Source organism: Ascaphus truei, chromosome 4, assembly GCF_040206685.1.
Source record: "Ascaphus truei isolate aAscTru1 chromosome 4, aAscTru1.hap1, whole genome shotgun sequence".
NCBI lineage: Eukaryota > Metazoa > Chordata > Amphibia > Anura > Ascaphidae > Ascaphus > Ascaphus truei.
In genome coordinates, this window is record NC_134486.1 from 97436372 (window position 1) to 97450190 (window position 13819).

General features: G+C 51.0%; 1 protein-coding gene across 1 annotated transcript in view; it reads right to left on the reverse strand.

Annotated features, from left to right (window-relative positions):
• Nucleotides 1–3986: 3986 nt before the first annotated feature.
• KIZ (kizuna centrosomal protein) overlaps nucleotides 3987–13819 on the reverse strand; it is a 147613-nt gene continuing 137780 nt past the window's right edge. The window contains exon 15 of the mRNA XM_075594941.1: nucleotides 3987–4264. Within this exon, the coding sequence (XP_075451056.1) occupies nucleotides 4161–4264 (104 nt within the window). The 3' untranslated portion in view covers nucleotides 3987–4160. The remainder of the gene's footprint in view (nucleotides 4265–13819) is intronic.

The following is a 13819-nucleotide window of genomic DNA, read 5'->3' on the forward strand; positions in this document are numbered from 1 at the left end:
CTTGCAAGCCGGGTCAGGGTTATAGAGGACAGCGTAAACGTGGTACTTGCCGGGTCTAGGAGTGGAGAGTAGCGGATCGTTGGGGTACGTAGCCGGAGTCAGGATTGGAGAGAGCAGACTCGTCGTAGAGCCAAAGCCTGGGTCAGTGCAGGATAGAGCAGCGTCGTTGTAATCCAATGCCAGGGTCAGTGCAGGAGAGAGCAGAGTCGTCGTAACCAAAGCCAGGGTCAGTGCAGGAGAGTATCACAAAGTCCAAGGTACTAGGCAGGGTCAGGCAGCAAGGTAAGAGGCAGACAGGCTAGAAGCAGTGAGGTTCAGCATCACAAACAGAAGTTATGCTCGGCAAAGAATGAGAGTTCCGACAGCATATTTAAAGGACCTCCCACCAATGGGAGGCATCCAGGAAGTAGAACCGCCCTCTTTGATAGGCTGCTGGATCGCGCAGGTGTGTCCTATTACATATTGAGACAGAGGTGGAGCTTCCAGGAAGTGCGCACAACCCGCGCATCACTCTGGCAACCCGGTCGTGCGACGTCAGTGCACGCCACCCACGTCAGTATGGGGGTGGAGACTGGAGGCGGGACCCGCGGGGACAGAGGAGCACAGGGGTACTGTTGTGCCGTGTAGCTCTGACGTCAGGGTGGGGGCGGGAATGAGAGGTAGACCGCAGACCGCTGGGGAGACCGCGCACCGCGCATGCGTCCTGCATCAATGCCAGAGGCAAGAGAGTGCACCCTGGACCCAGGAATCGCGGAGACCGAAGGAGCCCGCGCATGAGCACCACCATTAGACTGCCTTTCTTGAGTGCCACTGGATCCAGATGAGCGGGCGAGGGTTAAGGGGACAGAGCCACCAAAATGGTGAATCTTCACACTTTCATTTAAACACATTATCCTGGCGAGTCCTTGATTACCTTATATGTTAGTTTCTAGTATTTCCTCCCAGATTTTCCTATTGAATTGGGTTTTTGTCAAAAACTGTTTCCAGTGCTCAATCATCCTATTTTTTTGATAATAGCCCTTCTAACCCTGCAACCAACCTGTCCAGTTTGAACAGCTCCAGCATTTTGGGCTCTACTAGGTCCAAAGTTGGGTGTTCTTTGTCTATCCACTTTAGAGCAAAGCATCTCTTGGCTATCAACAGAATTGTTTGAATAAGCCTAGAATATCTGGTTTTGTCAGCTTGCTCCCCCTGTTATGCTCCCAATAGCAGGCATATATGAACTCTGCTATATTTTATTTGGTATATATTGTCTATAAATTCAACTATCCTGTTCCAGAAATCTTGAATTTGAGGGCATGTCCAAAACATGTGGAAAAAGCGGGCATCTTCCCAGAAGACCTTGGACAGTCTCCCTCACACTTATCCGAAAACTTAACTTGTATTCCAGGTGCAATAAATGCATGGTGTATTATTTTGTCTTTTGTTTCTCTCCAATATAGGGATTGGGTGCTTTTAAAGATATTTTTCAATCCCTTGATTATTATTTAGTGATTTCCTATTTCTGGAACATCTTTTTTCCATTGGGCCCACGTCCCTACCATGATAGGATCCCCTGCCTTTGGAGTTGTTAATCTGTAGATACTGTATTATTAATATTAAATGTTTTGTTTTTTGTCATTTTTAATGTTGAGTCCAGGACATTATCATCAAATCCACGTTGATTCAGTGTAGTTATCCCGTTAACACAATGCCTAACTTGAAGGTAAGCAAAGAACTCTCTATTGTCTAAACTGAGTTCGTTCCTTAGCTCCTGGAAGGATTTACAATGTTTTTCTTTTTTTTTCAACTAGTTGTTTTATTTCCGTTAATTCCTGCTCCCTCCAATTAAAAAAAGGTTGACTCGTGGAGCTTTCCGGGAATTCTGGGTTCCCCTGTATTGGGATATTTTGCTATCTAGCGCTATCTGTTTCCTTATCATTCTCCATGCCTTTTTTGTATGGTGTATTAGTAGGGAGTTGTTTATATAGGTTAGGAGTTTTGATTCTTTTGTGTGTAGTATTGCTATCCGGTTGTGTCCCTCCATATATACATTTTACATTTCTGGGATGACAAACATATATGTGTGGTTAACCCAATCTCTTATATATCTAAATAGGCAGGCCTGCCCATAATTCTTCACATCTGGCATGGATATTCCTCCCTCCAACTTATCCATTTGTAGTTTTCTGCCGCTTATTCTTTTTCTTTCCTCCCCATATAAACCCTGTGAACACACCATGTACTTTCTTAACATCTTTGTTGCTTATTGTGATAGGGAGCATCATCATTGGGTAGAGTAACTTGGGGAATATTGACATTTTAATCACATTTCCCTAGAAGATGCAGAAAGTGAAAAGGAGCACACGATCCAACGGAGCAAGGAGAGGACCCAATACCAAAAAGATATAAACTTTATTGGGTCATAAAAATCCAACGCGTTTCGAACGCTGCTGCGTTCTTTATCAAGGATAATAAACACTGCTAAAAACATCCTATAAATACCCCTCTTACCTGTAGTCCGTTCGCGCCAAAAAGAACCGCATGATGACGTCATGATACCCCAAATTAACCTCAGCAAATTATACATTCTTTATAACTTAATATGCTATTTTGTCTTTGTATGTAACTTCAACATTGTATTGTATTGTATGTCTTTATTTATATAGCGCCATTACTGTACATAGCGCTTCACATCCACCATTGTTATATGTTAACTGTACTAGGTTGGCTATCCCTTGAGTCTAGATACAATTTACATGTTTCCTGTCTTACCCGCAAATACTTTCTGGTCAAGTTACCCAGTTATCTAAGCTGGCTTCTCACACCTACTATACACAGCAATTATCTCCTTATACCTGCTTATAGTCCCATTGTTCAATAAGTAATTTGGTCACTCTTCCTTCTTGTACCGATCACCCCACTGCTGGAACAATTTACCTAAGTCCCTAAAATCCGCTTCCTCTCTAAAGTTCCTTCAAGACTTTGGCTGTTTCCCATTTTAAGCATGTTTGTAATTGTAAATTGTAATATTGTTAACTTTACTTTGTGCCCAGGACATAACTGAAAACGAGAGGTAGCTCCCTGTGGCCCGGATACATCATACTCCATTAAAGTGGAGTTAACTCCCTTCACAAGGCAGGAAACTACACAGAAGGTGTCAGGTATCCTACCTGAGCTTGCCTGAGGTGTGTGAAATGAACTAATTAAACAGGGTTTACAAGGCAGGAAGTGACCACCTGTCAGAGTCCCTGTTGGAGTTCCTGTTCCTGCTTTGCAAGAGAGGAGGGTCACATATGATTGCCTGTGATCCAGCTGGGATTCACACCTAACAACAACGGAGCTCCAGCCTGCAGGGATCCAGGCTTCTTGTTCACCAAAGGGATTTGCCTGGGAAATGTGGGGAACCCAAAGCCCCACACTGCAGAGAAGTCTGCACAGAAATAGGGCAACAGACTTCCTGGGAGCAGCAGGACAGCAACGCCTGCATCTGAAGTTAACCTAATTTAATTTGAGGTTGCCAGGGAGGATGGGCAAAAAGTTTTGATCTGAATCAATGTGCACCTACAGCACATGCATGAAGCTATTATTAAAATTGTTAATCTGGTTTCTTACATTTGGCGTAGGACTCTGGAGCAGAGATTACACCACCACTACCGACCTGAGAATGTCTGTAATTCACAGAAGACAAACAATACTGACTTAAAGGATGCTGGTAGGGTATATAAGGTATGCACGCGCAAGAAAAAAACCACAAATTAGATAAATGAGCAAAATAAATTATACACACCACACACAAATATTGATAAGAAATGTTGCATAAATGTATAAATTGAAGTCCATATAAAAAATGCTTTTAACAGCCACAAAAAAACCCTCATCTGTACCAACATGATATAAATAGTTTCCCAATTAGCAGAGATAGAGAAACAATGTTTTGGTGCATTACTGGTCACTTGGGCCAGATTGACTATAATGGGGAAGAAAATGAACAAGTGCAACAAAACTCTGTTGACAGCATGTTAGTATTTAATGTTTATTATTTTGCTAAATACATCTTGGACATGTCAAAGAGGGGAGAGGAAAAAAAAACAACCTTTTCAATTCTCTTTATAATGAGTATAAAGGTCCCTTCTTGGTTGTTTCCATGAAAAAACACATTGTTCATACGTGATGTTCTCCTAATCAAAGAAGTCATCAAAATCATCTCCACCATGATTTTGAACTTGTTGTCTCAGCATGGCTTCAATTTCTGAGCTACTGTCATCCGATTCACCCCAGAAAGCTGGAAAAAAATAATTAAAAAAACATGAATTTGTGTTGCTTGAAAATGAGTAGAAATTAATAAAATAAAAGGCATAGATAGAAATATGGCAGTGCTTCTGAGGTATGGTCGTTATCGTGCAAAGTCGTAACTGAGGTGAAACTGAGAATAAGCAGACTAGGTGAGCCAAGTACCTCTTACATGTTATTAGACTCTAGTACAGGGGCGCGCAAACTTCTGATGCTGTGCCTCCCTGCATCCACTCCCCCGGTGTTCCCACCCCCCTTACTTGCCTGTCGGCGTCAGCGGGGTCATGTGACGTCACGGCAACGGGAGTCAACACGGGCTCATGTGACATCACATGACCCCACAGCGTCATTTGACGCCACGTTGCCATGTTAACGCGTTATCTCAAGCCGGTTGAACCATGGTAAGTTCAGTTGCAGAGGCCTCACGTGATCCCCTGGCATTTAATTTAAATGCTTTGGGGAACAGCGCGGGGCATCTGCAACCGCCCACGCCCCCCCCCAAGAAAATCCAACATGCCCCCCAGTTAACGCACCCCTGCTCTAGTACATATTTATTAAGTTGTGCTCAGACATACTGTAAGAAAGGGGTGTGCAAGATTTTTCAGGGGGGGGGGGGGTGGTGCAGCGGTTGCAAAGGCCCCGTGCTCTTACCCCAAGATATTTAAATTAATGCCGGGGGATTGCGTGAGGCCTCTGCAACGTCCCTTGTCTTTGGCAACGCGGCATGTCAAAGTCAAGGTAAGGAGGGGGGCGCGAGCAAGGAGGGAGAGCAGGTAGGGGGGGCGCAGCGGGGAAAGTTTGCACCCCACTGCTGTAAAACATCATCCAGCACTGGAAGATACCTTACAGACCATTGACTTAACCATAAATCATAAAGTGTCTTTCAGCACGAAACAGTGTCTTATAGCATAGCACTAAAGTGATATAACAAAGAGTAAATGCTGCACACCACAATATGATTAAGAGTGATACAATTACCGGTGCTCCCATCAATGTACGATCAGCTGCATCCAATCCACGGCATAAGGAAAAAACAGCCTCTAGGGAGGAAAGTGGAGCACAGCGCAGGGACAAATAGCAGGAACCAGCACACCATAGGTTAAAAACTACTTTATTGGTCGACAAGGAGAGACACCATAAAAGGAGCAACCACCCACTCTGACGCGTTTCGGGCTAAGCTCCTTTGTCGTTCCTTTGTCTCGCGAGACTTGCCCGTCTAGCCGGAGCCCCAGGAGACAAATCAAGTAGAGCATACTGCGCCACCTAGCCTGGAGGACACGTCCACACAAGCAACAACACATGGATCTGTCTCAATTGTATATTGTGTGTTGTTGCTTGTGTGGACGTGTCCTCCAGGCTAGGTGGAGCAGTATGCTCTACTTGATTTGTCTCCTGGGGCTCTGGCTAGACGGGCAAGTCTCGTGAGATTTTCGGCTGGTTCCGCTGACGTCACCGATGCCTGAGGATGCGATCGATTTAGGTAATTAGACTATGTGTATATAAGTATGTGTGTTTTGTAACTGGGGCATACTCTTTGACAAAGGGCTTAGCCCGAAACGCGTCAGAGTGGGTGGTTGCTCCTTTTATGGTGTCTCCCCTTGTCGACCAATAAAGTAGTTTTTAACCTATGGTGTGCTGGTTCCTGCTATTTGTCCCTGCGCTGTGCTCCACTTTCCTCCCCAGGGGCTGTTTTTTCCTGATCTTCAATCAAGCTGGATGCACGCTTACACGGAGTTCCTGCTGTTCGTTATCACTCTACATTAACAGTGAGTGGACTGTGGTATTATTTGGCTGGCTTCTGACTGTGTCATCTATATGTTCTGTGACCTTATCTGAGTGTGGTTGGCTAAAAGGGGACCGTCTGCCATTGGTATTTGTGTCCCCCTAGTACCCTATACAGTAAATCCCACTCTAGGATTTAAGCCACCATTGGCAGTCACGTGTTTGTGAAATATAGATTGGGATGACAATTTATGTCAATTCTTCTGGAGCAGTTTAGTTAAAATCTATATACACAGGATCAAGAATATTGATGTCCGTTACCTATGGGACTTATTATATGATATACCTGCGGAATATTTCTGTTGCACCATGATTGGACTCCATGTCCTGTTTTTGTCAATCCACGGCATACAAAAAGAAATGAAGATGGGGCACACGGATTTCCAAAATAAAGAGGTTTATTAAAGCATACACAACGTTTCGACCCTAAGGTCTTTGTCAAGTGCAAAAAGACCTTAGGGTCGAAACATTGTGTATGCTTTAATAAATCTCTTTATTTTGGAAATCCATGTGCTCCATCTTCATTCCTTTTTATAGCATAGCACACCTTAGTAAATATGGCCCTTGGTGTTTTCAAAATATATGCTATATACTGTACCCGAAGCTCTTAAAACTTTTCCCATCACAAACCAATTCAATGGTAGTAGTTGTTTTGAGGACCACAATACTTATACCAATCAATATGCATATTTTAGATACATTTGTAAAAGTTTAAACCTGTATCTAAAAAACAGTCCTTTATAGTGATATAAAGTTTTTAGGGACCTGTGGCAGGACGGCCTGTAGCCGAGGTCAGGGAACAGCCCACACGTGTAGTTTCAGGATAATAAAAACGTTCAGTGGCTTTATTTCTCCACAGCATAACATAAGGGGACACTGTCCCTTTAAACACCAAAACAAATCCTGCTCCACATTTGGGAGAACTGACTAACACTCCAGGCCTATCTAGCAGGCTGGCTGGCTAAACCATTTACCAAACCATAAGTGTATATTAAGCAGTCAGAAAAACAAATGAACAATTCTTACTTTGGTTGAAAGAGTAAGTTTGGTGAATCCGTCTGGCTAGCAGCTCACATAGCAGAGTTGTCTGGTCTAAGGCAGGCAGCTACTGCCAGTAACAACATCCTTTTATACCTTGCTGGCTATCAGGTGTCAGCTTACATCCTGATTACCTAGCTTCTTCCTGAGTTAACATTCTGAGTGCTGGATGAAGCACTCAGACATATGTTTCCCAGGCATAACTGATAGGGGTTGACTTCACTCGGTCACAGGACCACTAAAGGCTTCATGCCACCAATGGTCAATGAACCAACGATTGAGAACCACTGCCATACCCAGCACTAGAACTGATTGGTCTAAATTCCAAGCGTTACGTTTGGTGAAAGCTCAACACTGCACATCATCCCAACTGTCAAGCATGGTGGTGGTAACATCATGTTATGGAGATGCTTCTCTTCAGCAGGGACTGGGGAGCTTATCAGGATAGTGGGGATAATGGATGGTGCAAAGTACAGGCGAATGTATTAGTGTCTATCCATCACACTTTATTTCCTACCACCTTCATGATAGAAGGGGAGGGGAGATGGGGGAGGAGGGAGAAGGGGGGAGAGCAAGAGAGGGAAGGGGAGGAGTATTTCAACGTGTACAATTTTAAACAGATATTTAAATCACTAATACATCCTGAGGGGGAAGGAGAGAGAGAGATGGGGGGAGAGAGAGAGAGAGAGATGAGAGAGAGATGAGAGATGAGAGAGAGAGAGAGATGAGAGTGAGAGATGAGTGAGAGAGAGAGATGGAGATGGAGAGAGTGGGAGAGAGGGAAAAGGGGGGAGAGCAAGAGGGGGAAGGGGAGGAATATTTCAACGTGTACAATTTTAAACATATTTAATCACTAATACATCCTGAGGGGGGAGAAGAGAGAAAGATGAAGAGAGAGAGAAAGAGATGGAGAGAGAGAGAGAGAGAGAGAGAGAGAGAGAGAGAGATATGAGATATATGAGAGATGAGAGAGAGATGAGTGAGAGAGAGAGATAGAGAGAGAGGGAGAAGGGGGAGAGCAAGAGGGGGAGGGGGAAGGGGAGGAGTATTTCAACGTGTACAATTTTAAACAGATATTTAATCACTAATACATCCTGAGGGGGGAGGAGAGAGATGAAGAGAGAGAGAGATGAAGAGAGAGAGAGATGAAGAGAGAGAGAGAGAGAGATATGAGAGAGAGAGAGATGAAGAGAGAGAGGAGAGAGCGATATGAGAGATGAGAGAGAGATGAAGAGAGAGAGAGAGAGAGAGAGAGAGATGAGAGCTGAGAGAGAGAGAGATGAGAAATGAGTGAGAGATGGAGAGAGATGGAGATGGAGAGAGTGGGAGAGAGGGAGAAGGGGGGAGAGCAAACAGATATTTAATCACTAATACATCCTGAGGGGGGAGAAGAGAGAGAGAGATGAAGAGAGAGAGATGAAGAGAGAGAGAGAGAGATGAAGAGAAAGAAAGAGAGAGAGATATGATAGAGAGATGAGAGATGAGAGAGAGAGATAGATGAGAGGATAGAGAGATGAGTGAGAGAGAGAGATGAGTGAGAGCGAGAGATGGAGATGGGGAGAGTGGCAGAGAGGGAGAGAGAGATGAAGGGAGAGAGAGATGAAGAGATAGAGAGATGAAGAGAAAGAGAGATGGAGAGAGAGATGAAGAAAGAGGAAGAGGAATGAGGAGGGGGGGAAAGAGGAACGAGGAGGGGGGGAAAGAGGAATGAGGGGGTGGGGAACGAGGAGGGGGGAAAGAATAGGAATGAGGAACGAGGAGGGAGGGGGGAACGAGGAGGGGGGAACGAGGAGGGGGGGAAAAGAGGAACGAGGGGGGGGGGGGGAAAGAGGAACGAGGAGGGGGGGAAAGAGGAACGAGGAGGGGGGGGAGAAAAGAGGAACGAGGAGGGAGAAAAGAGGAACGAGGAGGGAGAAAACAGGAACGAGGAGGGGGGGAAGAGGAATGAGGAGGGGGGGAAAGAGGAACGAGGAGGGGGGGAACGAGGAGGGGGGGGAAAGAGGAACGAGGAGAGGGAAAGAGGAACGAGGAGGGGGGGAAAGAGGAACGAGGAGGGGGGGAAAGAGGAACGAGGAGGGGGGGAAAGAGGAACGAGGAGGGGGGGAAAGAGGAACGAGGAGGGGGGGGAAAGAGGAACGAGGAGGGGGGAGAAAAGAGGAACGAGGAGGGGGGGAGAAAAGAGGAACGAGGAGGGGGGGAAGAGGAACGAGGAGGGGGGGAAGAGGAACGAGGAGGGGGGGGAAAGAGGAACGAGGAGGGGGGGGGAAAGAGGAACGAGGAGAGGGAAAGAGGAACGAGGAGAGGGAAAGAGGAACGAGGAGGGGGGGAAAGAGGAACGAGGAGGGGGGGAAAGAGGAACGAGGAGGGGGGGGAAAGAGGAACGAGGAGGGGGGGGAAAGAGGAACGAGAAGGGGGGGAAAGAGGAACGAGAGGGAGGGGGGAAAGAGGAACGAGGAGGGGGGGGAAAGAGGAACGCGGAGGGGGGGAAGAAAGAGGAACGAGGAGGGGGGGAAAGAGGAACGAGGAAGGGGGGAAAAGAGAACGAGGAGGGGGGGAAGAGGAACGAGGAGGGGGGGAAAGAGGAACGAGGAGGGGGTGGGGAACGAGGAGGGGGGAACGAGGAGGGGGGGAAAGAGGAACGAGGGGGGGGGGAAGATGAACGAGGGGGGGGGGGGGAAGAAGAGGAACGAGGGAGGGGGGGAAGAGGAACGAGGAGGGGGGGAAAGAGGAACGAGGAGGGGGGGAAAGAGGAACGAGGAGAAGGGGAAAGAGGAACGAGGAGGGGGGGGAAAGAGGAACGAGGAGGGGGGGACAAGAGGAACGAGGAGGGGGGGAAAGAGGAACGAGAAGGGGGGGAAAGAGGAACGAGGAGGGGGGGGAAAGAGGAACGAGGAGGGGGGGGAAAGAGGAACGAGAAGGGGGGGAGAAGAGGAACGAGCAGGGGGGGAAGAGGAACGAGGAGGGGGGAAAGAGGAACGAGGAGGGGGGGAAAGAGGAACGAGGAGGGGGGGAAAGAGAGGAACGAAGAGGGGGGGAAAGAGGAACGAGGAGGGGGGGAAAGAGGAACGAGGAGGGGGGGAAAGAGGAACGAGGAGGGGGGGAAAGAGGAACGAGGAGGGGGGGAAAGAGGAACGAGGAGGGGGGGGGAAAGAGGAACGAGGAGGGGGGGAAAAGAGGAACGAGGAGGGGGGGGGGAAAGAGGAACGAGGAGAGGGGGGGGGAAAGAGGAACGAGGAGGGGGGGAAGAGGAATGAGGAGGTGGGGGGGAAAGAGGAATGAGGAGGTGGGGGGGGAAAGAGGAACAAGGAGGGGGGGGGGGAAAAAAGGAACGAGGAGGGGAAGAGGAACGAGGAGGGGGGGAAGAGGAACGGGGAGAGAGTGGGGGAAAGAGGAACGAGGAGGGGGAAAGAGGAACGAAAAGGGGGAAAGAGGAATGAGGGGGTGGGGAACGAGGAGGGGGGAAAGAAGAGGAATGAGGAACGAGGAGGGGAGGGGGAACGAGGAGGGGGGAACGAGGAGGGTGGGAAAAGAGGAACGAGGGGGGGGAAAAGAGGAATGAGGAGGTGGGGGGGAAAGAGGAACAAGGAGGGGGGGAAAAGGAACGAGGAGGGGGAAGAGGAACGAGGAGGGGGGGAAGAGGAACGGGGAGAGAGTGGGGGAAAGAGGAACGAGGAGGGGGAAAAGAGGAGAACGAAAAGGGGGAAAGAGGAATGAGGGGGTGGGGGAACGAGGAGGGGGGAAAGAAGAGGAATGAGGAACGAGGAGGGAGGGGGGAACGAGGAGGGGGGAACGAGGAGGGGGGGAAAAGAGGAACGAGGGGGGGGAAGAGGAACGAGGAGGGGGGGGAAAGAGGAACGAGGAGGGGGGAAGAGGAACGAGGAAGGGGGGGAGAGAAAAGAGGAACGAGGAGGGGGGGAAGAGGAACGAGGAGGGGGGGGAAAGAGGAACGAGGAGGGGGGAAAGAGGAACGAGGAGGGGGGGAAAGAGGAACGAGAAGGGGAAAGAGGAACGATGGAGGGGGGGAAAGAGGAACGAGGAGGGGGGGAAAGAGGAACCGAGGAGGGGGGAAAGAGGAACGAGGAGGGGGGGAGAAAGAGGAACGAGAAGGGGGGGAAAGAGGAACAAGGAGGGGGGGGGAAAGAGGAACGAGGAGGGGGGAAAGAGGAACGAGGAGGGGGGGGAAAGAGGAACGAAGAGGGGGGGAAAGAGGAACGAGGAGGGGGGGAAAGGGGAAAGAGGAACGAGGAGGGGGGGAAAGAGGAACGAGGAGAAGGGGAAAGAGGAACGAGGAGGGGGGGAAAGAGGAACGAGGAGGGGGGGAAAGAGGAACGAGGAGGGGGGGAAAGAGGAACGAGGAGGGGGGGAAAGAGGAACGAGAAGGGGGGGAAAGAGGAACGAGGACGGGGGGGAAAGAGGAACGAGGAGGGGGGGAAAGAGGAACGAGGAGGGGGGGAAAGAGGAACGAAGAGGGGGGGAAAGAGGAACGAGGAGGGGGGGGAAGGGGAAAGAGGAACGAGGAGGGGGGGGAAAGAGGAACGAGGAGGGGGGGAAAGAGGAACGAGGAGGGGGGGGGGAAAGAGGAACGAGGAGGGGGGAAAGAGGAACGAGGAGGGGGGGGAAAGAGGAACGAGGAGGGGGGGGAAAGAGGAACGAGGAGGGGGGGAAAAGAGGAACGAGGAGGGGGGGGGGAAAAAGAGGAACGAGGAGGGGGGGGGAAAGAGGAACGAGGAGGGGGGGAAGAGGAACGAGGAGGAGGGGGAAAGAGGAACGAGGAGGGGGGGGGAAGAGGAACGAGGAGGGAGAAAAGAGGACACGAGGAGCGGGGGAAGAGGAATGAGGAGGGGGGAAGAGGAAAGAGGAACGAGGAGAGGGAAAGAGGAACGAGGAGGGGGGGAGGGGGGAACGAGGAGGGGGGGAGGGGGGAACGAGGAGAGGGGGGAACGAGGAGGGGGGAACGAGGGGAGGGGGGGAAAAGAGGAACGAGGGGGGGGGGGAAAGAGGAACGAGGAGGGGGGGAAAGAGGAACGAGGGAGGGGGGGAGAAAACGAGGAACGAGGAGGGAGAAAAGAGGAACGAGGAGTGGGGGAAGAGGAATGAGGAGGGGGGGAAGAGGAATGAGGAGGGGGGGGAAAGAGGAACGAGGAGAGGGAAAGAGGAACGAGGAGGGGGGGAAAGAGGAACGAGGAGGGGGGGAAAGAGGAACGAGGAGGGGGGGAAAGAGGAACGAGGAGGGGGGGAAAGAGGAACGAGGAGGGGGAGAAAAGAGGAACGAGGAGGGGGAGGAAAAGAGGAACGAGGAGGGGGGGAGAAAAGAGGAACGAGGAGGGGGAGGAAAAGAGGAACGAGGAGGGGGGGAAGAGGAACGAGGAGGGGGGGGAAAGATGAACGAGGAGGGGGGGAAGAGGAACGAGGAGGGGGGGAAAGATGAACGAGGAGGGGGGGAAAGAGGAACGAGGAGAGGGAAAGAGGAACGAGGAGGGGGGGAAAGAGGAACGAGGAGGGGGGGAAACGAGGGAACGAGGAGGGGGGGAAAGAGGAACGAGAGGGGGGAAGAGAAAGAGGGAAGAGGGAACGAGGGGGGGGAACGAGAACGAGAACGAGGAGGGGGGGAAAGAGGAACGAGGAGGGGGGAAAGAGGAACGAGGAGGGGGGGAAAGAGGAACGAGGAGGGGGGGAAAGAGGAACGAGGAGGGGGGGAAAGAGGAACGGAGGAGGAGGGAAAGAGGAACGAGGAGGGGGGGAAAGAGGAACGAGGAGGGGGGGAAAGAGGAACGAGGAGGGGGGGAAGAGACGAGGAAGGGGGGGAAAAAGAGGAACGAGGAGGGGGGGAAGAAGGAACGAGGGGGGGGAAAGATGAACAAGGAGGGGGTGGGGAACGAGGAGGTGGGAACGAGGAGGGGGGGAGAAAAGAGGAACGAGGGGGGGGGAGATGAACGAGGGGGGGGGAAAAAGAGGAACGAGGAGGGGGGGGAAAGAGGAACGAGGAGGGGGGGGAAGAGGAACGAGGAGGGGGGGAAGAGGAACGAGGAGGGGGGGAAAGAGGAACGAGGAGTGGGGGGAAAGAGGAACGAGGAGGGGGGGAAAGAGGAACGAGGAGAGGGGGAAAGAGGAACGAGGAGAGGGGGAAAGAGGAACGAGGAAGGGGGGGAAAGAGGAACGAGGAGGGGGGGAAAAGAGGAGACGAGGAGGGGGGGAAAGAGGAACGAGGAGGGGGGAAAGAGGAACGAGGAGGGGGGGAAAGAGGAACGAGGAGGGGGGGAAAGAGGAACGAGGAGGGGGGGAAAGAGGAACGAGGAGGGGGGGAAAGAGGAACGAGGAGGGGGGGAGAGAAGAGGAACGAGAAGAGGGGGGGAAAGAGGAACGAGGAGGGGGGGAAAGAGGAACGAGGAGGGGGGAAGTGAGAACGAGGAGGTGGGGGGAAAGAGGAACGAGAGGAGGGGGGAAAAGAGGAACGAGGAGGGGGGGAAAGAGGAACGAGGAGGGGGGGGAAAGAGGAACGAGGAGTCGGGGGGGGAAAAGAGGAACGAGGAGGGGGGGGGGAAGAGGAACGAGGAGGGGGGGGGGAAAAGAGGAACGAGGAGGGGGGGAAGAGGAACGAGGAGGTGGGGGGAAAGAGGAGACGAGGGGAGGAGGGGGGGGGAAAGAGGAACAAGGAGGGGGGGGGGAAGGAAACGAGGAGGGGGGCGGAAGAGGAACGAGGAGGGGGGGAACGAGGTACGAGGGAGAG